Source organism: Zootoca vivipara, chromosome 1, assembly GCF_965207765.1.
Source record: "Zootoca vivipara chromosome 1, rZooViv2.hap1.1, whole genome shotgun sequence".
In the NCBI taxonomy this organism is placed as follows: Eukaryota; Metazoa; Chordata; class Lepidosauria; order Squamata; family Lacertidae; genus Zootoca; species Zootoca vivipara.
In genome coordinates, this window is record NC_142582.1 from 72,041,601 (window position 1) to 72,062,327 (window position 20,727).

Consider the following 20,727-nt stretch of genomic DNA (forward strand, 5'->3'; position numbering starts at 1 on the left):
GCCTGCCTTTTGCAAATCCCAGTCACATCAGTTTCCAAGTCTAGTCCAGAGGGAGCGATTAAGTTGACTATTGTTGACTGCAAGGGTAAAATCCCTCCCTTCACCACGGGAATATTCCTTAAAATAATCTTATGGGCTACTAGGACATTACTTTTCTGCCAGATGTAAACCCGGACATGTTTTCCATCTGAAAGTCTCAGTATACATGCAATATTCAGACTTAACAAATTTGCCTCATTGTTTCAATGAAGATTTCTCTTACTTTGCACATACACAAAATTCAATTTAGCTAGTAATATTGAGAAAGTGCAGGTACTAGAGATGGAGAATAGCATGGAAGGTTCCTAACATTGTAACATTCTTTGCATTCAGGGCTACCCTACCAAAGGCCAAGTGAGGTGGCTGCCTTAGTCAGCTGATTCTGAGTCATGAAAAAGCAGAGCATGGCCAGATTTATTACTGTTGTATTTTCATTGGGACTTGAAGGATTTTCAAGTAAAGTACCAAAATATACCTTGACTAGACAGATTGTGTGTGTGTGTGTGCGCGCGCGCCAGTGCCATTTGCTGTTCCGTATCAGGCAAGCCCTGCATGTACTCGCCTGAGAAATACCTTCATGCTGCTGAGATGAGTATTGAAAAGTTGAAAATACAACATACCCTGCAAGTGTCCCAGAAAAACAGGGACATCCCATTCCCCACCCCCACAAAAGCATGGTGGCCATTTGGGTTGTTGTGATCTGGTGCGATTTTGTGCTGAGATCTCACCCCCCAAAAGGCATTTTTGGGGCTGTGATCTTGTGCAGCACCCCAAAACACTTTTTTTTTCTTCTATGAGAACACAGCCCTGGGGGAAAAAACATGTATTTTGGGCTCCGTGATCTCGTGTGGGTCACATGGCTTGCGCAGGAGCACAGTCGGGAAGGCAGGCATTCTGGTCTGGGGACTCAACATGTCGGAGGGTATGAAACAATTATATTCTGCTTTATAGCCTTAGGAGGTTTTCAAAGAGGCTTGTAAAGAATCTGCAGAAGACAACTGCATTCAAAAAGATTTGCAGATATAATCAGAAACAACGTTGGGCCAGATTTGTTCAGACGTAGTACATACACGCATATTTGACCTTGTTTTTTGTTTTCCCTTGTAGAACCTTTGGGCAGCAAGCCCACTGTGGATCTCTGAGGTGAGGACCTCAGTCAGCCCATGGTGGAGCCAAGGCTGTATTATATACACACAATATCTTTGAAGCACATTCAAAGCACATTCTTTCCCTCAAAGAATTCTGGGCATTGTAGTTTACCCCCCCCCCCACACACACAAAGTTACTCTTCCCAGCAACTTTTAACTACTGTGAGGGGGAGGGGATGTGTTTTGAGTGTGCTTTAAAGGTATAGTGCACACACAGCCTAAGTCTTTGCTGGCAGTTGGCAGGCAACAGCTCCCATTTAGGACCTCCTGCGGCAAAGAAGTGGAGCCAAGCAGCTAGAAGTCTCACAGCCCACGATGGAGGCAAGTCTTCCCTTGCTTGCAGATGGCAGTTGCCAGGCAACAGCTTCCACTGAGGATCTCTGAGGGAACGTTGTAGGGCTGAGCCCTAGACTTCACTCAGCCCTTGATCAAGGCAAGTCTTCCCTTGCCGGTCGTTGCATCATGTTGCCTAATATTCCTATATTACCTCGATTTGGCAGGAGTTACTGCACTGTTCAAACATTAAAGTTTTACAAGATCAGCTGACGTTACCAGTGGTAGCAGTGATTAAAGTTTACTTCCATAAACAAAGGCAATTTGCATTGTCTGTGACCGGTTGTAAAAGCATTAAAGGTACAAAATATCTGTAAAGCCTGTTTCTTTTCGGCCCAAACTAGATGGGATGGTGTCAGAACCATGTGAAAACTGGGTCAGAAGTCAAATACCTATAAAACAGCGGGGTGGAGTGATTTAAAGAGCAATGTGGGCAGGTGGGAAAGACTGAAATTAACCTGTGTCCAAGCTGTGCCACTCCCTTTTGTATAGGGAAATTGGATTCTTGTGGGAAGGGGATATGTTAAGATGTTTCCAAGGGAAGGGAAAAACAGCAGAAATAATAGAAAATGTGTCCCTTCAAATTTGTCAGGGAACACTGTAGAAATGGTAACACCAACAGTGTTATCCTGTTACAAATAATTAAATGCCGGTAAGGTATATTGGGTCTAACGGCATTTAACAGTCACAAAAAGGATTTTGCTGATGGATACAAATTTAGAATAGTTGTAACCACATGTGGAAGCAGAAAATGCTTTTCTATCGACATAACTTACAAATGAAAGGGACACTTTGGTTAAAAGATAATAATTATTTCTGAATACAGTACTTGCATGAAAAGCTCAGACCTGCTTTGTGCAACATCTCGCCTGATTCCAAAGAACTCAGAACTTGCCACTACGGTGTGACATTTTGGTTGTTCCTAATCAAGGTATCGCCCAACTGTGGATTTTGGAGTTTCTGCATAAAAACGTTATGTCATTGTTTCCATCTAAATATGGATAAATGAAAAATTGGTCCTGCTTTATAGGATGCACATTGTAGTGATGCTGAACACTGAGCTCCAACACCAAGGTATATGAAAATTGTGTGTGTGTGTAAATACATTATTGCAGGTGAACAGGGAGTATATTCATGCATGGAATTCAGGTGTCAAGCTTTTCAGTTTTATGGCTTAAATGTTTATTTAGACTATTTAATGAAAATCTATCGATTAGTTTGATTTGACTGGCAGTTTTTCACATTATACCGCAGAAAATTATCTTGAAGTGGTAGAACTAATAGAGATGGCTGCTTAATTACATGTGCTGAGTACTGAGGTAAACGTTTGAAAATCCGAAATGTTGTCCGACACCTCACTGGCTCCTTTTGTGTTGCTTTATGGGAGGCCAAATGGGGATCTTCCAATCAGCTACCTAATTTAATTTAATAGGAGCAAAGCGGCAGATGACCAGTATCCTGTGAAAGAGCTCTGACCCAGGGAATAGAAAAGGCCCAAAGGATATCTGGGGAGACTTTATTCTTGCTGCTGTTTACTGTTCCTCCTTACTGTGCCATCAGCATCTCTCTCTGGATAGGGAGCAAAAGTCACATCCTAAAAGGAATTATCCTCTAATTCCTATATGAAGAAGAGCAATGGGTTTTGGACTCTTTCCTTAAATCTGGAAGTTCCTTGAGTATGAAGTAGTTTATACACCATTTCCCCCACATCTGAGGGTGGTGGGGTTAAACACATAAAAAAACCCACACCCTACATTTATCAAAAAAGGAAGGAAAAGTCTTGTAGCACCTTAAACCGAACACATTTATTGTGGCCTATGCTTTCATGGACTAATGCCCATCTGATGTAGCAGCTGATATTTCAAAAGAAGATATAGAGGGTGGTATTTCAGAATGTGAATAATAGCTACCATTTCTGTCCTTGATGATTTTCTTAATTGGAAGCACTTCTAGGTGCACAACAAGTGCTCTCTCGCTCTCAAGGCTTCTCTGAGCCCCTTTCCTTCTTGACCTTATCTTTTGTGTGTCCAGTTCATTTATAGAGTTGACCAAGTTCCCCCCCCCCTTCCCTCAGATACAGACAATACCTGGGAAAAGTATAAAATGTGCAAAAACCAGGACCTGGATATAGTGTTGCTCTCTACGCCTGAAACTTCTGGTCAGCTCAGGAGGGAACAGATCGATTTTGGCTATTGGATTGACTGTAGTTGCCTTCTGCTTCCTAAGAAAATATTGTTACAAAAAAGAAAATAAGAAAATATTGTTACACCCCACCCAATCTCCATGCGCAGTGCAAGATTCCAGAGGTCCAGGCGTTTACCCGAGTTTGTGTTTCCTTTGGAAATGAGGCACAGTGGAACTGTGGTGTCTTTATGATATATGGTTTATTTACACACATGTAGGCAACCTGAGCCTAGATGGAGAGAGTTCAGAACATGCACATTCCATAAGGTCTCCTGCTTCTTCCATAAGTGCAGCAGAACAGAAAAATCAGCCATGCTCTGTCTCTTTGTTATAGCCTGTCCCATGGTGATTACTCCTTGTCATTGCCAAAAGAAAATAATTTTCCCCCAGATTACATAATCCAAACTGAAATCCTAAACCCCCTTTTGTCACTTCTCACTAATACACAGCTAGAGGAGAGGCTCCACTCCCGTTTCTGTCTGGCACTGAATGTTTTGATGGCTCGTCAGCCTTTGCCCCACTAACAACCCACACTTAGACAGGCTGGCCTGGCTTGTTAACATAAACTTAATCCAGCCGTTCAGTGTCTGGCACAGTTTAACTCCCCAAACCTTGATTAAATTCTAATTTTTATTGGACCCAGAAATTTAGGGTGTCTCATACCCTACAAACGCATAACAATATATGTCTGTATTTGACAGCCGAATGGAGCTCCATTAACTGACAATAGTTCTAACAATGATCAGGAGAAGAAACAACTATGGAGAAATTTAATGGATACTATCTGGCCTTGAATCAATAACTCACTTCTCTCCATCACATTTTTTTACAATAAAACTGAACTCCAGGCAGTTTACAACAAACTGTTGAGTGAAAATCAGTTGTTAAGAATATTGTTCATTCTATTGATTTTTTTAATGAATTTAAATGTGGTGTAATGGTTAGAGTGTTGGAATGGGACCTGGGGGACCAAGGTTCAAATCTCTGCTCAGCTCTAAAGCTCACTGGGTGGTATTGGTCCAATCACTGTCTCTCGGCTTAGGCTACTTCACAGACTGGTTTTGAATCCTGTATGCCATCTTGAGTTCCTTGGAAGAAAGGTGAAGTATAAATGTAATATTTATCATTATTAGTAATAGTAGTAGTAGTAGTAGTAGTTGTAGCAATAGTAAGCTGCTAGGTAAAATAATAAAATAATACGAATCTGCAACAAATTCAACACTAGCACATCTAACAAATCTAATAATAATTCATACAGTAATCAATAATAGTAATTATTAATATATAATTAAAGGTTGGTTGAACTGGATTTAGATGCTAATGTGTATATTTTTGTCATTCTTTGATTGAATGACAATATTACGCTGTTGAAATTATGCTGTTATAAATATTGTGCTACTATGTAGCCCATTATTATTTTTTACAATGAAAGTGAGAACGTAATGAAGGGGAGAAGATGGGAATAAAAAATATATATAATAAAAAACCATACATAATATAGCTACAAAATTTCAAACAATACATTTCTTAAGCAAAATATAATTCAGTAAAATATCTTGACTCATTCTCTCGTGTCTCTCTCACCAGCCTTCTCACTGCTGTTCCTTTGGCTATCTTCCTTACAGAGAGGGGGAGCCTTTTATACAAGAATAGTCCCTTATCTGCAGTGTCTCGCTTGAACCTGATTTGAGCTTCTGGTTGTTATTTGAATGTCAACAGATCCATGAATATATTACACTTACCTTTTCAATCTGACAGGTGACTTTTAAATTAAGAGTTCTACAGTGCCATTCTATGCATGTGTACTTGGGAGTATTAGATTACTGTACATAGGATTGTACTGTGCATGTTCTGTTCTATGGAATAGATCCAGAATACGTTCCTTATACCACTTGCCGTACCTGGCAATTACTACTCAGTGGGACTTCTCAGTACCCTTGTATATGATTGCATTGTTACAATGTGTGTGTGTATACTGGTGTGTGTTAGGGTGTGTACATACATCCTGCTGGATTAAGAAATTTAGATGATTCCTTCCACACTTTCGGCCTAATGGGGTCAAGAGGACACACAATTACAACTAAAACTATAGGGCAGTCCCCCAACCCCCTAGAGCCGATTTTGAGGGCACACGGGACTCTACAAGGAGAGCAGAGGTTCATCCCACTTGTACAAGAAGAGTTGGATGCAAAGCTTTTTATAGTAAAACAACCACAATGGGAAGATTTTTTTCATTTTACAGTGCTTTTTCTGCAGGATATTTCTGCTAATTATTTCAACAAACCTTGGTTTTGCTTACCGATGAAATTGTTTGTGGATATCTTACTAATTTAGTGGACTACCTGGGACTTTACCTTTATCATCCATAAATTTTCTTAACTTAAATCTCCCTTTACGTGTCATGAGTATTGTGCATGGTTCTTAGCAGGGCAATGTTTCCTCCTTTTTAAATTATTGCAAAATATATGAGGAACAAATGTATGAAATTTTTAAATAACTATTAGTGGTTTTTTTTTGAGAGAGAGAGTAATACTTTTTGATGTCAAATTATAGTTAGAGAAAGGTAATAGATTTTGGAGTATAGAAAGTAGCTCTAGAGACATTTAGACCACTGAGTACACACCCACCTTTTTTAGTACCTCTATCACATATGTGCAAATGGGTTTTGAAAACAACAAAAACCTGAAAAATCAGGTTAGCAACAGGAAAAATGGAATGTGTTCAAACCGTGTTCGACTCTTTGGAAAAAAATAATTAGCTGGCCTAATTTGAACGTAATATTACAATATGATTTAGTGTTGCATGCATGAGTGTGTTCTCCCTCCCCATTCCTTCTTGGAGGCTTCCTCACATTATATCCTCACAATCAGAAATATATGCACACACACATACACACCCCAGAAATTTTCATGAAATACAAAGTTAGCACGAAGTGTTATGGTTGTATTGGGGGGGGGGCGTGATACTATGTCTCACCCCATTAACACAGTTCTAGTTACAGGTAGGTAGCCGTGTTGGTCTGACATAGTCGAAACAAAATAAAAAATTCCTTCCAGGAGAACCTTAGAGACCAACTAAGTTTGTCATTGGTATGAGCTTTCGTGTGCATGCACACTTATGGTATCTGAAGAAGTGTGCATGCACACGAAAGCTCATACAAATAACAAACTTAGTTGGTCTCTAAGGTGCTACTGGAAGGAATTTTTTTATCCCATTAACATAGTTCAATAAGTTTAAATGTTATTTTCTCTTCATTGCTTTTAAATCGTTTTGGGCTGGTTCACCCTGCTCACTTATTGTGGACCTGCACTGCATTGCAGGGGGTTGGACTAGATGACCATCAACGTCTCTTCCAACTGTGCAATTCTATGATTTGATATTCATCATTCTTTCCCAAATTTTACTGATTCTTTTCCCCCGCTGCAAACAAATTAGATTTAGGTTGCAATCCTAACTGGAAGTAAGCCCCGTTGAACATAGGGCTTACAGTACTTCTGACTGGTATGTTCAGTGGGATTGTACTGCAAATCGCTCTGCAGAAAAAACATTGGAAATTTTCTCCTGCTTCAGCAATGAGGCAATTTTTTAAAAAGAGGGAGATATAATAATTATTACAGGTGGTTCCGCCCCGCTTTCCGCACACTCAAAAGGTTCCTGATTCTTTGTAGTAAATCCTAGTAATAACCTTGCCATTCCATTTTATTTAACTGTTTGGGTTTTGTGGAACTGCTACGGCTCTCATTTGTTTTTTTATTATTATAAAACAAATGGGGTGCACACCTCCTTGAATTTGTACACCCCAGACATATAGATTCAAAGGGACTTATCTTCATATAGATGCATTGATGGCGTCAGTGAGATGGAACTCCCATAATCTCTTGCATACATTTATTTAGGCTTGGTGTTTGTTAATTTTCCCGTCACCTAATCTTAATTTTTTACCACTATATTGTGAAATCTTTTGGGGGGGGTTGCTTTCTGGGGAAAAAGGAAAACAACCCCCTATACCACTACTGTACTAATGACCACGACGATGACAAAACGATTGAAGAAATTGAGGAATAGTCCGGATTTGCAGGGCACCCCAGCATGCAGTGCCTTAGGTCTCCCGTGACCCAGCATTCCTCTTGAATTTAATCTTCCGGGGGGGGGGGCAAGAGATTTGCAGCGCAGGGGATGCTCTCCCTCCTTAGCCTTCCTTTTAGGCTTGAGGTTGCGGGGTGGGGGGAAGAGAGAAGAGAGCGAAGTACTGTAAGCAGCAGCAGCAAGGAGGAGCTGGCAGCCTATGCCTGTGTGTGTGTGTGTGTTAGAGAGAGAGCGCCTTGGCCGCCCTGTTTCCTGGTGCTCTGCTCCCTGACCCCAGTGGCAGTCCTTACTCACTGCACTCCTCTGCTCTCTTCCTCCTTCTCCCCCCCTTCATTTCTCCCTCTCTCCCTCTTTCTCTTTCTCGCTCTCCAGCCCAGATCGCGGCTGCTCTCCTTCTCCCTTTTCTTCTTTCCTTCCTTCCTTCCTTCCCCTTCCCTCCCTCCCTCCTTCCTTCCTTCCTTCTGCCTGCGTCCGCCTCTCTCCTTTCCACTCCGGGGACCCTCGAGGGTCGAAGGTGTCTGCCCTGCCTTGCACCAGCCGTCAACCTTTGGCAAAGCCTCTCCTCGCTCTTTCGCTCTCTCGCAACAGAGCTCCGCGGCACCATCCACCTCCTCCTCCTCCCCTCCTCATGGATCGGCTCCTTCCCCAGCACTGAAGGCATCCCTAGGAACACACATCAACATCCAGGAAAAATATTTAAAAAAAGAGGGAGAGAAGGTAAACCATCCGCCCCGAGCAGAGAGAAGGGGAGAGGGATCAGATGGAAGAAGAGAGAGGGAGAGAAAGGGGGAGCGAGAGGGAGAAAATTCCTAATAACAAAACACAAAGCCATGGGTTAGAGGTGCCTTGTCATGTACAAGTACAAGGGGATCAGAGAGGGCAAACAATAATCAGATTCAAACGGGCTGCCGATTTGCCACTCGCCAAAGCGATCGCGGACAGAGAGCTGGATTATTGTGATTGTTATTTTAATATAAATTGTTTCAGAAGGAAGGCTAATTTGCGGATCTTCTGCGCGGGTGTCTTTCTTTTCCTTCTCTCTCTCTCCCCCCCCCCAACCCCGGTGCTTCCAGTGCTCCCCACCTTTCTCCTCCTCCTTCTGCCCCCCCTCCCCGCTTTCGCGTTAATTTCTTGTCTTGCGGAGTGTGGGGGCGGCGGCTGGGGAATAGATTTGGCAGCGGAGATTAATTCGCTGGCTGTTTACTAGAGAGTCTCGGGTGATCGGGGTTATAATGTAAGAGCACGACCGGGGGAGGGTAGGCCAAAGGGAGCATTGTGTTGCGCGAGGGCTGCCGCTGCCGCCGCCGCCGCCGGAGAGAGCGAGGCGAGGCGGCAGATCGAGGGAGTGAAATGCAAAGTACAGTTAGCATGGAAAACTGAAACGTGGGGCTGGCGGGGAGGAGGAAGGTGTGGGGACGGGTTGGCGGGGGGGGGGGACACAGAAACGTGTTTGTCACCCCCCCTTGCCTTATTCTCTGCATTTTCTCACCCACCCACCCCTTCCCAAAGCGTAAGAAAATGAGAGAACTCCAAAGCAAAAGAAAAGGAGAGGGGGAAAAAGTAACGATTGCAAATGGGTTTCTTTACTATTCAAGAGCTGGAGTTTGCCCATGTCTCTTTCACATGCAAGGCAGCTACATTTCTCTTTCTCTACTCTCTTCACAACAGGCGTTGAAATCAATGACCCCCGAGGCCTGAGGGCACTTGGAAACCTTTCGACATTTTATTGGGGTGGGGTGAAAAGGGGGGGAGGCTAGAAAGAAGAGAAATACTGTATGAAATCACCCACGAGTTGTAAATTTACCGCCCCACCCCGCTTGCTGCATGATTTTGTAGTCCCCCCCCAAAAAGCAACCCACCTCCTGCTAGGTATTGTAGTTTTTATGCGAAATGTGAACGAAAAGAAGTGGTGTATGTTGTGCGCGGGGGGGGACGGGACGCGGAAGGTTTACAGTTATTGTAGAGAAAAGAGGATGAAAACTTAAACCATGCGCATAAAAAAGGAGAGAAAAGGGATCTAGAAGTGGGGGGGGGGGAGAGAGAGAGAGAGAGAGAGAGAGAGAGAGAGAGAGAGAGAGAGAGAGAGAGAGAGAGAGAGAGAGAACGACAACAATGAAGCAGTTGTAAAAAAAAAAGTGGAGCTTTCCGAGGGAGAGTTTGAATGCATTTGAGCTACCGTAGGTTATAATGCCAGCTTGAGTGGCAAGGGGGGAGATCGGTTGGGATGAGTGACGTCGGGAAAAGGCGGGCGGGGGGAGCCAGGATGGTGCGGTGTCAGAGCTATTGGCCGCTGATTGTGATCAATCATTCCGAGCACTGGGAAAAGAGGGAATGAGAGGCGGAGAGGAAGCAGACCCAACACGCAGCGTGGATTCAGAGGAGTGCTGCCACCTCTCCGGGAGAGTTGCCCAGAGAAAAGGGGGGTGGGGAGAAAGTGTGCCCAGCACCGCTTAGATGGGCATGGACTGACTGCCACGAGGAGGTAGTGTGTGCAAACTGGTACCTGGTTTGTTTTTTTATTGTTCCTGTTTGCTGCTGTGTACCTTTGAACTGAAGGTGCCTTGAGAAATTGATCATTTCAACCGAGGGATGGAGTTTGTTCTAAGGATTTCATCTGTAAGAAGAAAGGGTCCACAAGGATTCTTTTCTCTCTTTCTCCATCTCTTTTTGTATGTGTGGCATCAGGTTTTTTATGAATGGAAAACAGGTTTGGTTTCATTTATTAGTCGTGTGTTGGGGACAAGATTTTATCTTTCCAACATTCATTTGATATATAACTTTTATGCACCCCTCTTAAAAAAGGAAAAGAAAATGAAAAAGCCTACCTGGAGATAGGAGCAAAATGGATAATCAGTTATAGTTAATTTAAAAATATATGCACTGTTTGCTGGAATGGTTGAGTATAAACGGGGATCTTGTTCTGCCGTGTATATACTTTGCAGTGATTGGATAAACTTATGCTAGAAGAAGCTTTAGGAAAGTATTAAACAGACACCTACATGAATAACTTCTTGAAGACTTTATGGATATAAATTCTTGAATTGTTACTTGGGCTGCAATGCTAAGAACACTTACCAGGGAGTAAGCTCCATTGAAAACAGTGGAACTTACTTCTGAGTAAATGATTGCACATTGAGTGTAGTTTAATCAAAGCAAGAATAACAAAGATTGAATATGAATCTTTAAGGAAGTGTTACCATCAGTATCTTATTTAACTCTTTCCCCTTATTTCTAATTCTTCAGGAATTTCCATATTTGCTTCAACTAAAGCCAGTCTAAAGTCAATGGGAACTAATATTCCAAATAAAATAGTGGGTTCTCTCTTCCCCAAATAGTATTTGTTCTCTTTACATCTGTGCAATTTGTGAGTGCGATTATCAATTTTCTTTCATTTAATGTGCATGTTTATAACAATGTTATAAAAACTGGTGACCTGGTAGTGCCATAAATACTTGCCATTTTTTTATATATTCTGAGACAAAAATGATTATATACAGTGCATATAAATGCCCTGCTTTTGTGTCTTTTATGGACTTCAAATCAAATCAGCAGATTCAATGCCTTTGTGACATTTATCCATTGTGGAAGCATACCAACTGCACAACCAGTGCTTATGTTATTCACAGGCTGCCCCCTGAGTTTTTCAGGATTACATAAGATGGCACTTTGCTAGTTCTTCTGTTGGCATAATTCTAGCATTAAAATTAGCAGTAAGTTGCTTAACAGTGTAGACCCCCCCCCCTTATTATTCCACTGTGGATGCACCATCTTCTTAATGACTAGTGTCAATGGGAGGGAAGAACTATAGTCTTCACAGGGAAGCTAATAAATTTGTTAGTGAAAGTTTTGAAGTACTTGGGTCCTGCCTTACATTTTCTTCAAAGAGCTCCTCATTAAAGCAGATCACAATCAGACACTTCTAATATGAAAGCTGTTTTGCACTGGAAAAGCATGAAAGGGAAATGAAACTAAGATCAGCCTGCTCAGACATAATATGTGACCTTTATTTACTAGTTTGATAGTCACTGATTGACATTTTAAAAGCCATTGGTGTAACTGCCGCATTTTAATACAAGAAGACACCCAGAATTAGAAATGTAATATTTTGCTTACTTGTATATTGGCTTGTGTGTGTGTGTTGTTTGTATACATACTTGAAAATTTAAATAAAGAAATATTTAATTTAAAAAAATCTTAGAGAAACTGAATAAGGATTTCTGTTTGCCTACCAATATTCTGCTTTGGCTCAATGTTTTTCTCATAGCCAAAGTTTTGAATATTGTACAACATACACATGGGCTGGGCTGTACACACTATTCTCCTCAGCAAGTTTGATTTCTTTCCCCTTCAGTTTTGTGGGCTACAGAATATAAAATACTGCCCTTTGGCAGCACTAAATTAATTAAAATATAGTTGCTTATCTTTTTTGGGGGGAAAACAACCCAGAAAAACAATGATACTGTGATTCATTATGGTAGTTGTATTGTACTCAACAGAATCTGCTTTTGTGGGAAGGGAGTGGTTGGCCAGGCCATTTCAGTACTGCTACCGGTACCTAAAACTAATGACTAAAACTCTAACAATACCAAATGTGTTCTTTTCCCCCAGTCCCTAAGCTCTCAGGGTTAACATTCTTTTTAATGACAGCCATTTCTCTAACAGGAAGATGTTTTCATTTGTATTTACTTTTCAGTGCAGTGCAATTATGCAGTTCCACACTGCACACTCTCGTCATAGTTAGTATCTCAAAAGAGAATTACAGTCTTCACAACAGAATTGCAATTGGAAGCAGGTGTTGTGTTTTACTGTTATGCAAAATAACAGTAAAATATAATTGTGGGGGAAATTAAGGAAACAGCTGCAAAGTTGGTATGGAAGCTCCTTCATTACAATTTGTAGGCAGTTATCTTACACTGCAAACTGGGCAAAAGATTTGATGTTGCAAATTGTAGCGATTTTGTCCTCCATGCCCCCCCCTCTATATATAACCAGCGAGTAATTGAGACAAAGACCAAGAATACTTTCTGTGAAATATACTAAAGGTTTTGGTCAAAATCCACTTGATGGGGCCTTAGCTTTCTCCCTGCTTGCTTTTCCTGGCATGCAAAATGAAGAAATACCCTGATTCTTGAAAAAGGAAGTTGTGTGGTTCCGTAACCTGCTTAACATATGGAAGCCTACGTAGGCCTGAGGTTGTAAAATAATAAAATAAATCGCCTATGGCAGGCCATCTGCTATTTGGAAGGCATTATGTGGAATTTTGTGCTGAACCAGTTCATATCTTAATACTGGTGCAATGTAGAGGCTCCAGATATTTGATTTTATATCTAGCAAGCCCTATTTTTATTTAGAACCAATGCAGCATTGCTGTAGGGGGGGAAATGTAGCATAGCTGATTGTAAATACAAAAGACTGGTTTTGATACTTCTGTATCAATTTTAGGAAGCACCTAATTTACAGGAACAGCAAGTATATGAATGTAAGTGTTACCCTTTTTGGTATTCCTGAAAGTGCACAACGATTTATGTTTGGATTTACTGGTAAACATACCCTAGAAGGTGGATCATGACCAAAATCTGGGGGGGGCACCCCCCCATCTTGAACCATTTCAGATCTTTTTGGTATTAAAATGTTAAGAGTTGGAATTACAAGTTTTGCTTTCCAAGTTTGTGCTCGGCCTTCAATTTATCATGAGCACATACTTGAAGGTTGGGTAACTACTTTTTTCAGGATTTAAAACATTTGTGTCAATGATAGGGAATAACATGGAAATTTGTGACAATGGAGGTGCTCACATTAGAATAGCACGTTTGTTTGGATGCAGACGATAATTCTTAATCAGCATTATTCTGAGAGATTTCAGATGCAGAAAGCAATTTGACACAATGGAAGGATTAGAAGTGCTTCACAACCCTTCTTCTGGTGTCACAACTGTGAAGAGGCAACACCAGCAGAAAAGGGTTGTAGGGTTATTCCTTTAGCCCTTTATCATTGTGTGCCTCCTGTCTGCTCCCCTGTGTTCTAGTATAAATTCTTCAGGGGGGGGGAGACTTTTGCTGTTTGTGGAGCTTCCATTGTGAATTAGAACCCTTCGCAAGTAGAAAAGGCCCTGATGCAAAAGTTAAACTAGAATAGGCATATTCAACTTCCAAGAGACTGTGATCTACTCCCAGTATATATATAAAAAACTGGCAGTATAAAAAAAACCTAGCAGTGATCTACCCATTGTCATTGGAGGGAGGAGGCGCATGGATTGCCTAGAGTTGTTGAGCTTTTTGGGGGGAGGATTGCACAGAGTTTTTAAGCTTTCCCTCCATAACTTTTTGTGCATGATAAGGATCCCGTGATCTACCAGGATCAGCTGGGGATCTACTGGTAGATCGCGATCTACTGGTTGGACATCCCTGCACTAGAACATGGGAAAGCTCAAAGGATCTGTGTGAGGAGGACGACATTCCAGGGGCGTATCCACAGCTCTTTCCTACATGGCTGAAACATTCAAAAGGGCTAGCAGACACTTACTAATTCTTTGACCAGAATAATGATATTTAGCGAAGGAGTGAAGCAAATGGCTGGAAACATGTTGTTGCTGTTTAGTTGTTCAGTCGTGTCCGACTCTTCGTGACCCCATGGACCAGCGCACGCTAGGCACTCCTGTCTTCCACTGCCTCCCGCAGTTTGGTCAGACTCATGTTAAATAATGGAAGTGTATAACTCACAGTAATAAATTATAATTGATTTTGAGCATAAAAACTGTCCATTTCTGCTTTTTTATACATTTCTTTGGCTTAAATAATGAAAGGGAATTTAGAAATGATAGGGTATACAAAATAGTAGAATGGAAGCTTTCTTCTGTAGCTCCCTTTCTTTAGTTTAGGCCGTATGGATTGCCTTGATGGATGGACCATCTTCAGGTCCATCTCCTGTATTTTGTAACCATGAATGGGTTGCTAGATGCTTGTGGATACTCATAACCATCACCATACCTTGGGGGTTTTTGCCTCTGTGTTTAGAGCTATACTCCCTTTGAATATACATGTTTTGTTTATTTATTTACTTCTGTACTGCCCTTCATCTGAAGATCACAGGGCAGTTTGCAATATAAAACCCCAAAAACGTACACCATAATAACAAACAATAACAATACCCCTTCAGCTATCATGAATTAGTTATTCACTGCATTTAGAACGCATAACTTTGGCTAGCCTTAACCTCAGGACTAGTGAAGATTTTTGGATGAGTCTGATTCTAGTATCGTAATACACCTCTTAACTACTTTTATGTTGTTCATAACATTATAAACTCCTTCCCTGTTAACATCAACAGTGTTCCTTTTTCCTAAACAAGAAAACTGTTCTCTTTAACCTTTTCTTGTCAAGAAACTGCTTGAACAACTTGATCATTTTGGTTGTCCTTTTCCATACCTTTACCCAGTGCTTTTTCTTAAAAAATGTTTAGGGGTACTCTCATTTTCCTACTCATATTGAAATACTGCCCCTCAATGAGGCCAAACTTAAATTCACAAAATGTTTAGGGATATGCGCCCCCCTGCACCCCCCAGAAAAAAGCACTGCCTTTACCAGCTCCATGATGTCCTACTGAGACTAAAATATCCCCTGTTGCTTGAGCATTGACCTTGTAAAACTTAGGACGTGGATATGTTGCAATGCTGCTAAAATATCGATTTTAAATTTAAGAAATACAGTACTTATAAATGAATTGGTGAATCTTTTTGTTTTGTTTTATGGAAATATTAGATGAGCTGTCTTTTATATGGTGCATTAGGAGAACCAACAAAACAACTGTATGCATGTTTGGAGGAAGGGTGAGAGGGGTAGGAATGAGAGAATGTTGGGCCAAGTTTGTGGGTTTAGAAAAATATCAGAAACTTTTACAGTTGCAATTACATTTCTTTGCATTTATGAAGAGGCTCGTATTTTTAATTTAAATTCCTCCGAGCCTTCTAAAATTACCAAGACTACTGTGTGCAAGTGTAATTTGAAGGCGGTTTAACTGCCCAGAGCAGAAGTGTGGTTGGAGGAGCACTCTTGCACATCTCTCTCTGTTTTGCAGGTTCTTGAGTTAGTCTCCGAATCTCTGGGTGCACGTGAGGCAAGTGGAATCACTTTGGATCTAAACCATTTCCCAGACCTTCCCTGGCACATCCTTGAACCTCCCCAACTCACCCCTTCTCATGTTCCTACTGAAGCTGGAGCTCCAACATTGATTGGGCCAGGGCTGTAGATGCTTCTGCAGAGGCACTGACATTGAATCTCCCTATCTGGTGTCAGAACTCTTGTCTTCTTCTTTGTTGGAGAGGGAGACTTTGTGCCTGTGTTGTCCTCCAAACGTCATAGAAATGCTGTCGTAAAGTACTTTAAGCATGACAAAGCATACCATTTGGGTATAACAAGTTGAACCTGAAACAATACGTTGCCCTGAGCAATGCTACTGTTCAGGGTTCCAGCAGCCAGCTATACCTTTCCCCAAGATACTCCATTATATTGCCCATCAGTCAGCCAGCATTCATTAAGGGGGTGTTTTTGGACGTCTCCCACCTTTAGGGTTTTGATTTTTAAGATTTTTCTTTACTTCTGCCAACCAAGGATGTGCTGATACCTCCTGTTTTGTATGTGGATGGTGTCATTTCAGGTACATTAAGATCTACACTCAAGAGAAAGAGTTTACTCTTAGTGTACACGCTAGTGTTATTAGGAATGAATCAATATTTCCATAGGAAACCATCATAGGCTAGGCTGAACTCAAAACCCTCATTACAAATTGATCAATATCTCTGTACTGTTCTGTTTTTCCAGAAGTCTACGGAGCTCATGAGGAGATATTTGGCTTCTGTCGTTGGCTGAAACACAATGCCCACTCCCATCTTTTGTTCTGGAAAGTTGTAAGTTGCTCATGTCTATAAAGAGGAAGGATGGCTCATGGAATTCCTTCACAAGGCAAAGTTACCATTTCCGTGGATGAATACAGCTCAAATCCAACCCAGGCGTTCACACACTACAACATTAACCAGAGCAGGTTCCAGCCTCCCCATGTACACATGTAAGTACTATTTCTGATTTTTGAACTTCATGTAGTAGAAGTTACAGGTGTAAAACTTGTTCAGAATTAAGGGCCACCTTGCTGTTATATCAAGGTATGAAACAACCATATATTTTGCTGTAATTGAGTTCCGTAATTTGCTTGCAATTATGCATACTTTCTGGAAGCCAAATCAAAGTTGCCATATATTTTGCACTTATTTTACAGTTTTCCAATTTCTAGTAGTGAAAATCCGATCAACATATTAGAGTTGTGATGACTTTGTAATCACAAGAGTATAAAAATAAGAATTTGGGTTTCTTTTTACTTGTTGCTAGTCGCCTAACATTTATTGTGATAATGTTTTCAAAAAACAAAAAGGGGAGAGTTGAAATGTAGGCTGTAGGATGTGTAAATTGTGACCTGGAAGTTCATGTTGCCTACCCCTGGAGTGATGGTGGGTGTGGAATTATTAGAGTTATGGCAATTCCTGTTATGAACTAGGCGACAACAACAAAACACCCAAAATTTGTTGCATGGTTTATTGGACAGAATAGTGTTCAAAGAGCTCCAGATGTCAGAGGCTTGGTAAAACTCAGCACAGTTTTGAATGTGAGCTGCAGGCCTAGTAACAGACTTGTAGCTTTATTGATTTCACTGGAACTTGCCAGAGGGACATATTTCTTGAAAATGTGAACACCCTTCCCCCACCCTTTGCACTCAGCTGCGAAATAGGCCTAATTGGGACTAATTGTCTCCTGATCACTGAATCCTTTGTCTTCCTTGTTGTAAGGGGAACGTGTGCCGCATGCTGCATTCCTCTTACAATGAGGAAGACAAAGGATTTCAAGACTGCTGAACTATTAGTCCCAAGAAATACAAATACTGCATTAAAATAATGTTTATAGCCTGAGCTTAAACCAACAAAGGCAGAGCAAAAGGTTCCCTGCGCAGCCTGCTATGTTTTGGTATTGTGGCTTGTGAGATCACACTGACAACATAAGGACTTGTGTTGGCACAGTTTGTGTGCGCGCGCATGTGAGATTCACATGTTTGAAGACCTAAGTTGAAGACTTGAAACTCCAGATTTCCTTCCTATTGTCTAGTGATGTCTGATCTTTAAAAGGAGCAATTTTTACATAAGCTCCTTTTCCCCTAATGGTTTGAAGGACAAGTTAAATTATAAAACAAAAGAGGCACCTCTTGACCTCATGTTGACCAAAGGTGAGTCAGGTCTTTTATTCATTGCCTTTGCATAGTGAGAATTCGAAAGCGTTGGAAGAGAGATTAGATGTTTCTTCAATAACTGATAAGGGGGCAAAGTTTTTTGTTGTTTTTTTTAAATGGATCAGCTCCTGTTGGCCAGAGTGAGGTGTGCCAGCCTTTGAGTTATGCAGAACTCTTCGTTAATGAGAATGAAAAGTTAGCTTTTTTTCAACCACAGAGAAAAGGACAAAAGTTAAATGCCAATGCAAATATTATACTGTATACTGGAGATCCTTTTAAAAAGCAGCCTTGATTATGCACCAGATAAACATGTAGTTTATGGCAGGGCTCTTGTTGCCCCTTGCGCCCCTAAAAAGAAAACAACCTTCTCATGCTGTATTGCAATAAACTCTGAAAGCTGTGTAAATTTTAAAAGCAGGTTGAAGTGTTTGATGGGAAGGTTAGAGAATGCAGTTTTTTAAAAAGAAGCCAAACCCCTTCTTCATGGTTTCCCTTCTGCATGATTGAATAGGCTTGCGCAATGATGAAATAACCAGGAAAGAATTCCAGAGCACTGTTTTGAAATCAGCTTTTAGCTGATTGTTGTATCTGACCATAGGTGCATTTGCTGTGCAGAAATGGACACTACAGCTATTCTACATATTTTACAATGACTTTGTATTTGTCAAGTCATGAAATATAAACATGTCATTTTGGAAACATGCAGCTGTCTTAGGCCATCATTTCTGAAACTGGAAAGGCTGACTTTTAAATCTTTAGCTGTTGCAACAAAGAGCTAATTTACTTTAAGAGATTATTAAGAATTCCTTCTGATACAGGGTGTTATGTGAAATGCAGATTCACACTGTTGATTGATTATTGCATTCCTTTCTAAGACCCAGCTACACCACCTGTTCTACCGGTATATATAATTAAGCTGTCCTGATCAATGCTGTGGATTGGGAAATTTTCTAAAGAAAATTTATAATCCTGAAAGGCTGAAGCCCAATCTAGTTTGAGTGTCTAGGATTCTACTATTTAACTACAAAATAATAATAATAATAATGGAATGAGATCATCTTTCCTCCGACCAAATATATATACAGTATACGGTATCACCTGGTTTTGATGCAGCATTTTGAGCAATTTATTTTAGACTACAGATAATTGTTTCAAGCTAGTATAAGTAATCCATATACAGTATTATGAAGTTGACACATAGTAATAGTTCAGCTTACACCAGGTTTGTCCTATGGTTTCTGTGGGTCTGCTCTAGGAAAAGTGGCTAATGAATGCACACAACACACAGGCAATTTCCATTAAAGGTTCAAAACCAGATGCTTTGGTTCTTATGGTTGGCAGAAAGATCGCCTGCCTTGAGTTCTGATCCAGTGCCTTTCCTTGCCCATCTATTTCAACTTCCACCTACTTCAATCCTGAGGTGTGAACTGACTATTTGGTACAGTGATGCTTTTTTACTTTCAAGAAGATGTATGTACTGTAGCCATGTCAGTTGGTGTTGGTTGAGTTTTTCTGGAACTCAAAGCACGTTAGATATTTTTCTGCTGCAGCTCTCCTAACTCTTCTAAGCAGCACTCCTTTCCTCTGTGGAGTTCTGGTTAAATGCTTTGCAAAGCTAAGCACACAAAGATAAATTACATATTTTGCAAGGTAAATGTGTAACTGGAATGCCACGAGGGAAATACTGCGTTGAGTTGAGTGAGGAATTCAGTTGTAAAAAAAGAGATAGTGGCGAAAGAGTTAAGCATCCATTTCCCCGTTTTCTCTAAAACTCTAAAGCTGTTTCTGTTTTTTGTTTTTTGTTTGTAAGACTGTCGGAGCTTTATTAGATGAGTTTGCAAGTAATGTGTAGCTTTTATGTCTACGTCCAGCACCACATTGCAAAACGTTTTCTTAGTTCCCTGACTATAGTGAAGTTGGGAGATAGCACAGTTCACAGTTGATAAAAACTCATTCACATTGCATACATTTTGGGTTCAGTTCTTCAGTATCAAGGCATTCCTTGATAGCCTAAAAATGACTGCTCCTTTATCAACTGAATAAAACTCTTTTTTTGCAACTTGAAGTGCTTATTTTGCACAAATTATTCTCTCGTTTTTTGCAGAATTTGCCTTTTTGGGGGGGGGGGGTAAATGAGCTCAGGCTTTCATTAACGATGCTTATTTCCGGAAGTACAGAGTGAGCTCATAAGAAGTTTCAAGTTGCCTTGCTGCAGACGGCTCTAATCTCATGGCAGACACAGAAAGTTCTGGACAGTGTTTGGGTGCCATGATCTGCACTCAGTGCAGTGAAAGCCTGTACCTTATTATACATTGTTTTCCCTTGGACAACCCTCCCCCTTGTATATTGAAATAGAAATCGGCTGTAGCCCAATCATAATTGGATTTTGAAATCTGTGAGGCATAGGACCAAACTGTACTATGTGATTGGCTCTTGTGTGCTTGTTTTTGTTGACGGAACAGCATCCACAGCAGGGCCGGAATGGGAGCAGGGGAGGGATTTAACCTTTTGTCTGTGCCAATGGTCCCAATATGGATAGCCACCTATGGCTGGTACAGTGGAACCTCGGTTTATGAACACCTCGGTTTACGAATTTTCAGTTTACGAACGCTACGGACCCATCTGGAACACATTAATTCACTTTCCATTACTTTCAATGGGAAAGTTTGCT

At 40.9% G+C, this 20,727-nt stretch overlaps 1 protein-coding gene across 3 annotated transcripts in view; it reads left to right on the top strand.

Annotated features, from left to right (window-relative positions):
- The first annotated feature begins 7,994 nt into the window (after positions 1-7,994).
- MPPED2 (metallophosphoesterase domain containing 2) overlaps positions 7,995-20,727 on the top strand; it is a 129,244-nt gene continuing 116,511 nt past the window's right edge. The window contains exons 1-2 of one of the 3 annotated variants that reach the window (XM_035117862.3): positions 7,995-8,507; positions 16,607-16,850. In XM_035117862.3, the coding sequence (XP_034973753.1) occupies positions 16,723-16,850 (128 nt within the window). In that variant the 5' untranslated portion in view covers positions 7,995-8,507; positions 16,607-16,722. Of the gene's footprint in view, positions 8,508-9,874; positions 10,407-16,606; positions 16,851-20,727 lie in introns of those variants that run through there. The other 2 variants (XM_088667911.1, XM_035117871.3) reach the window with 2 other exon arrangements.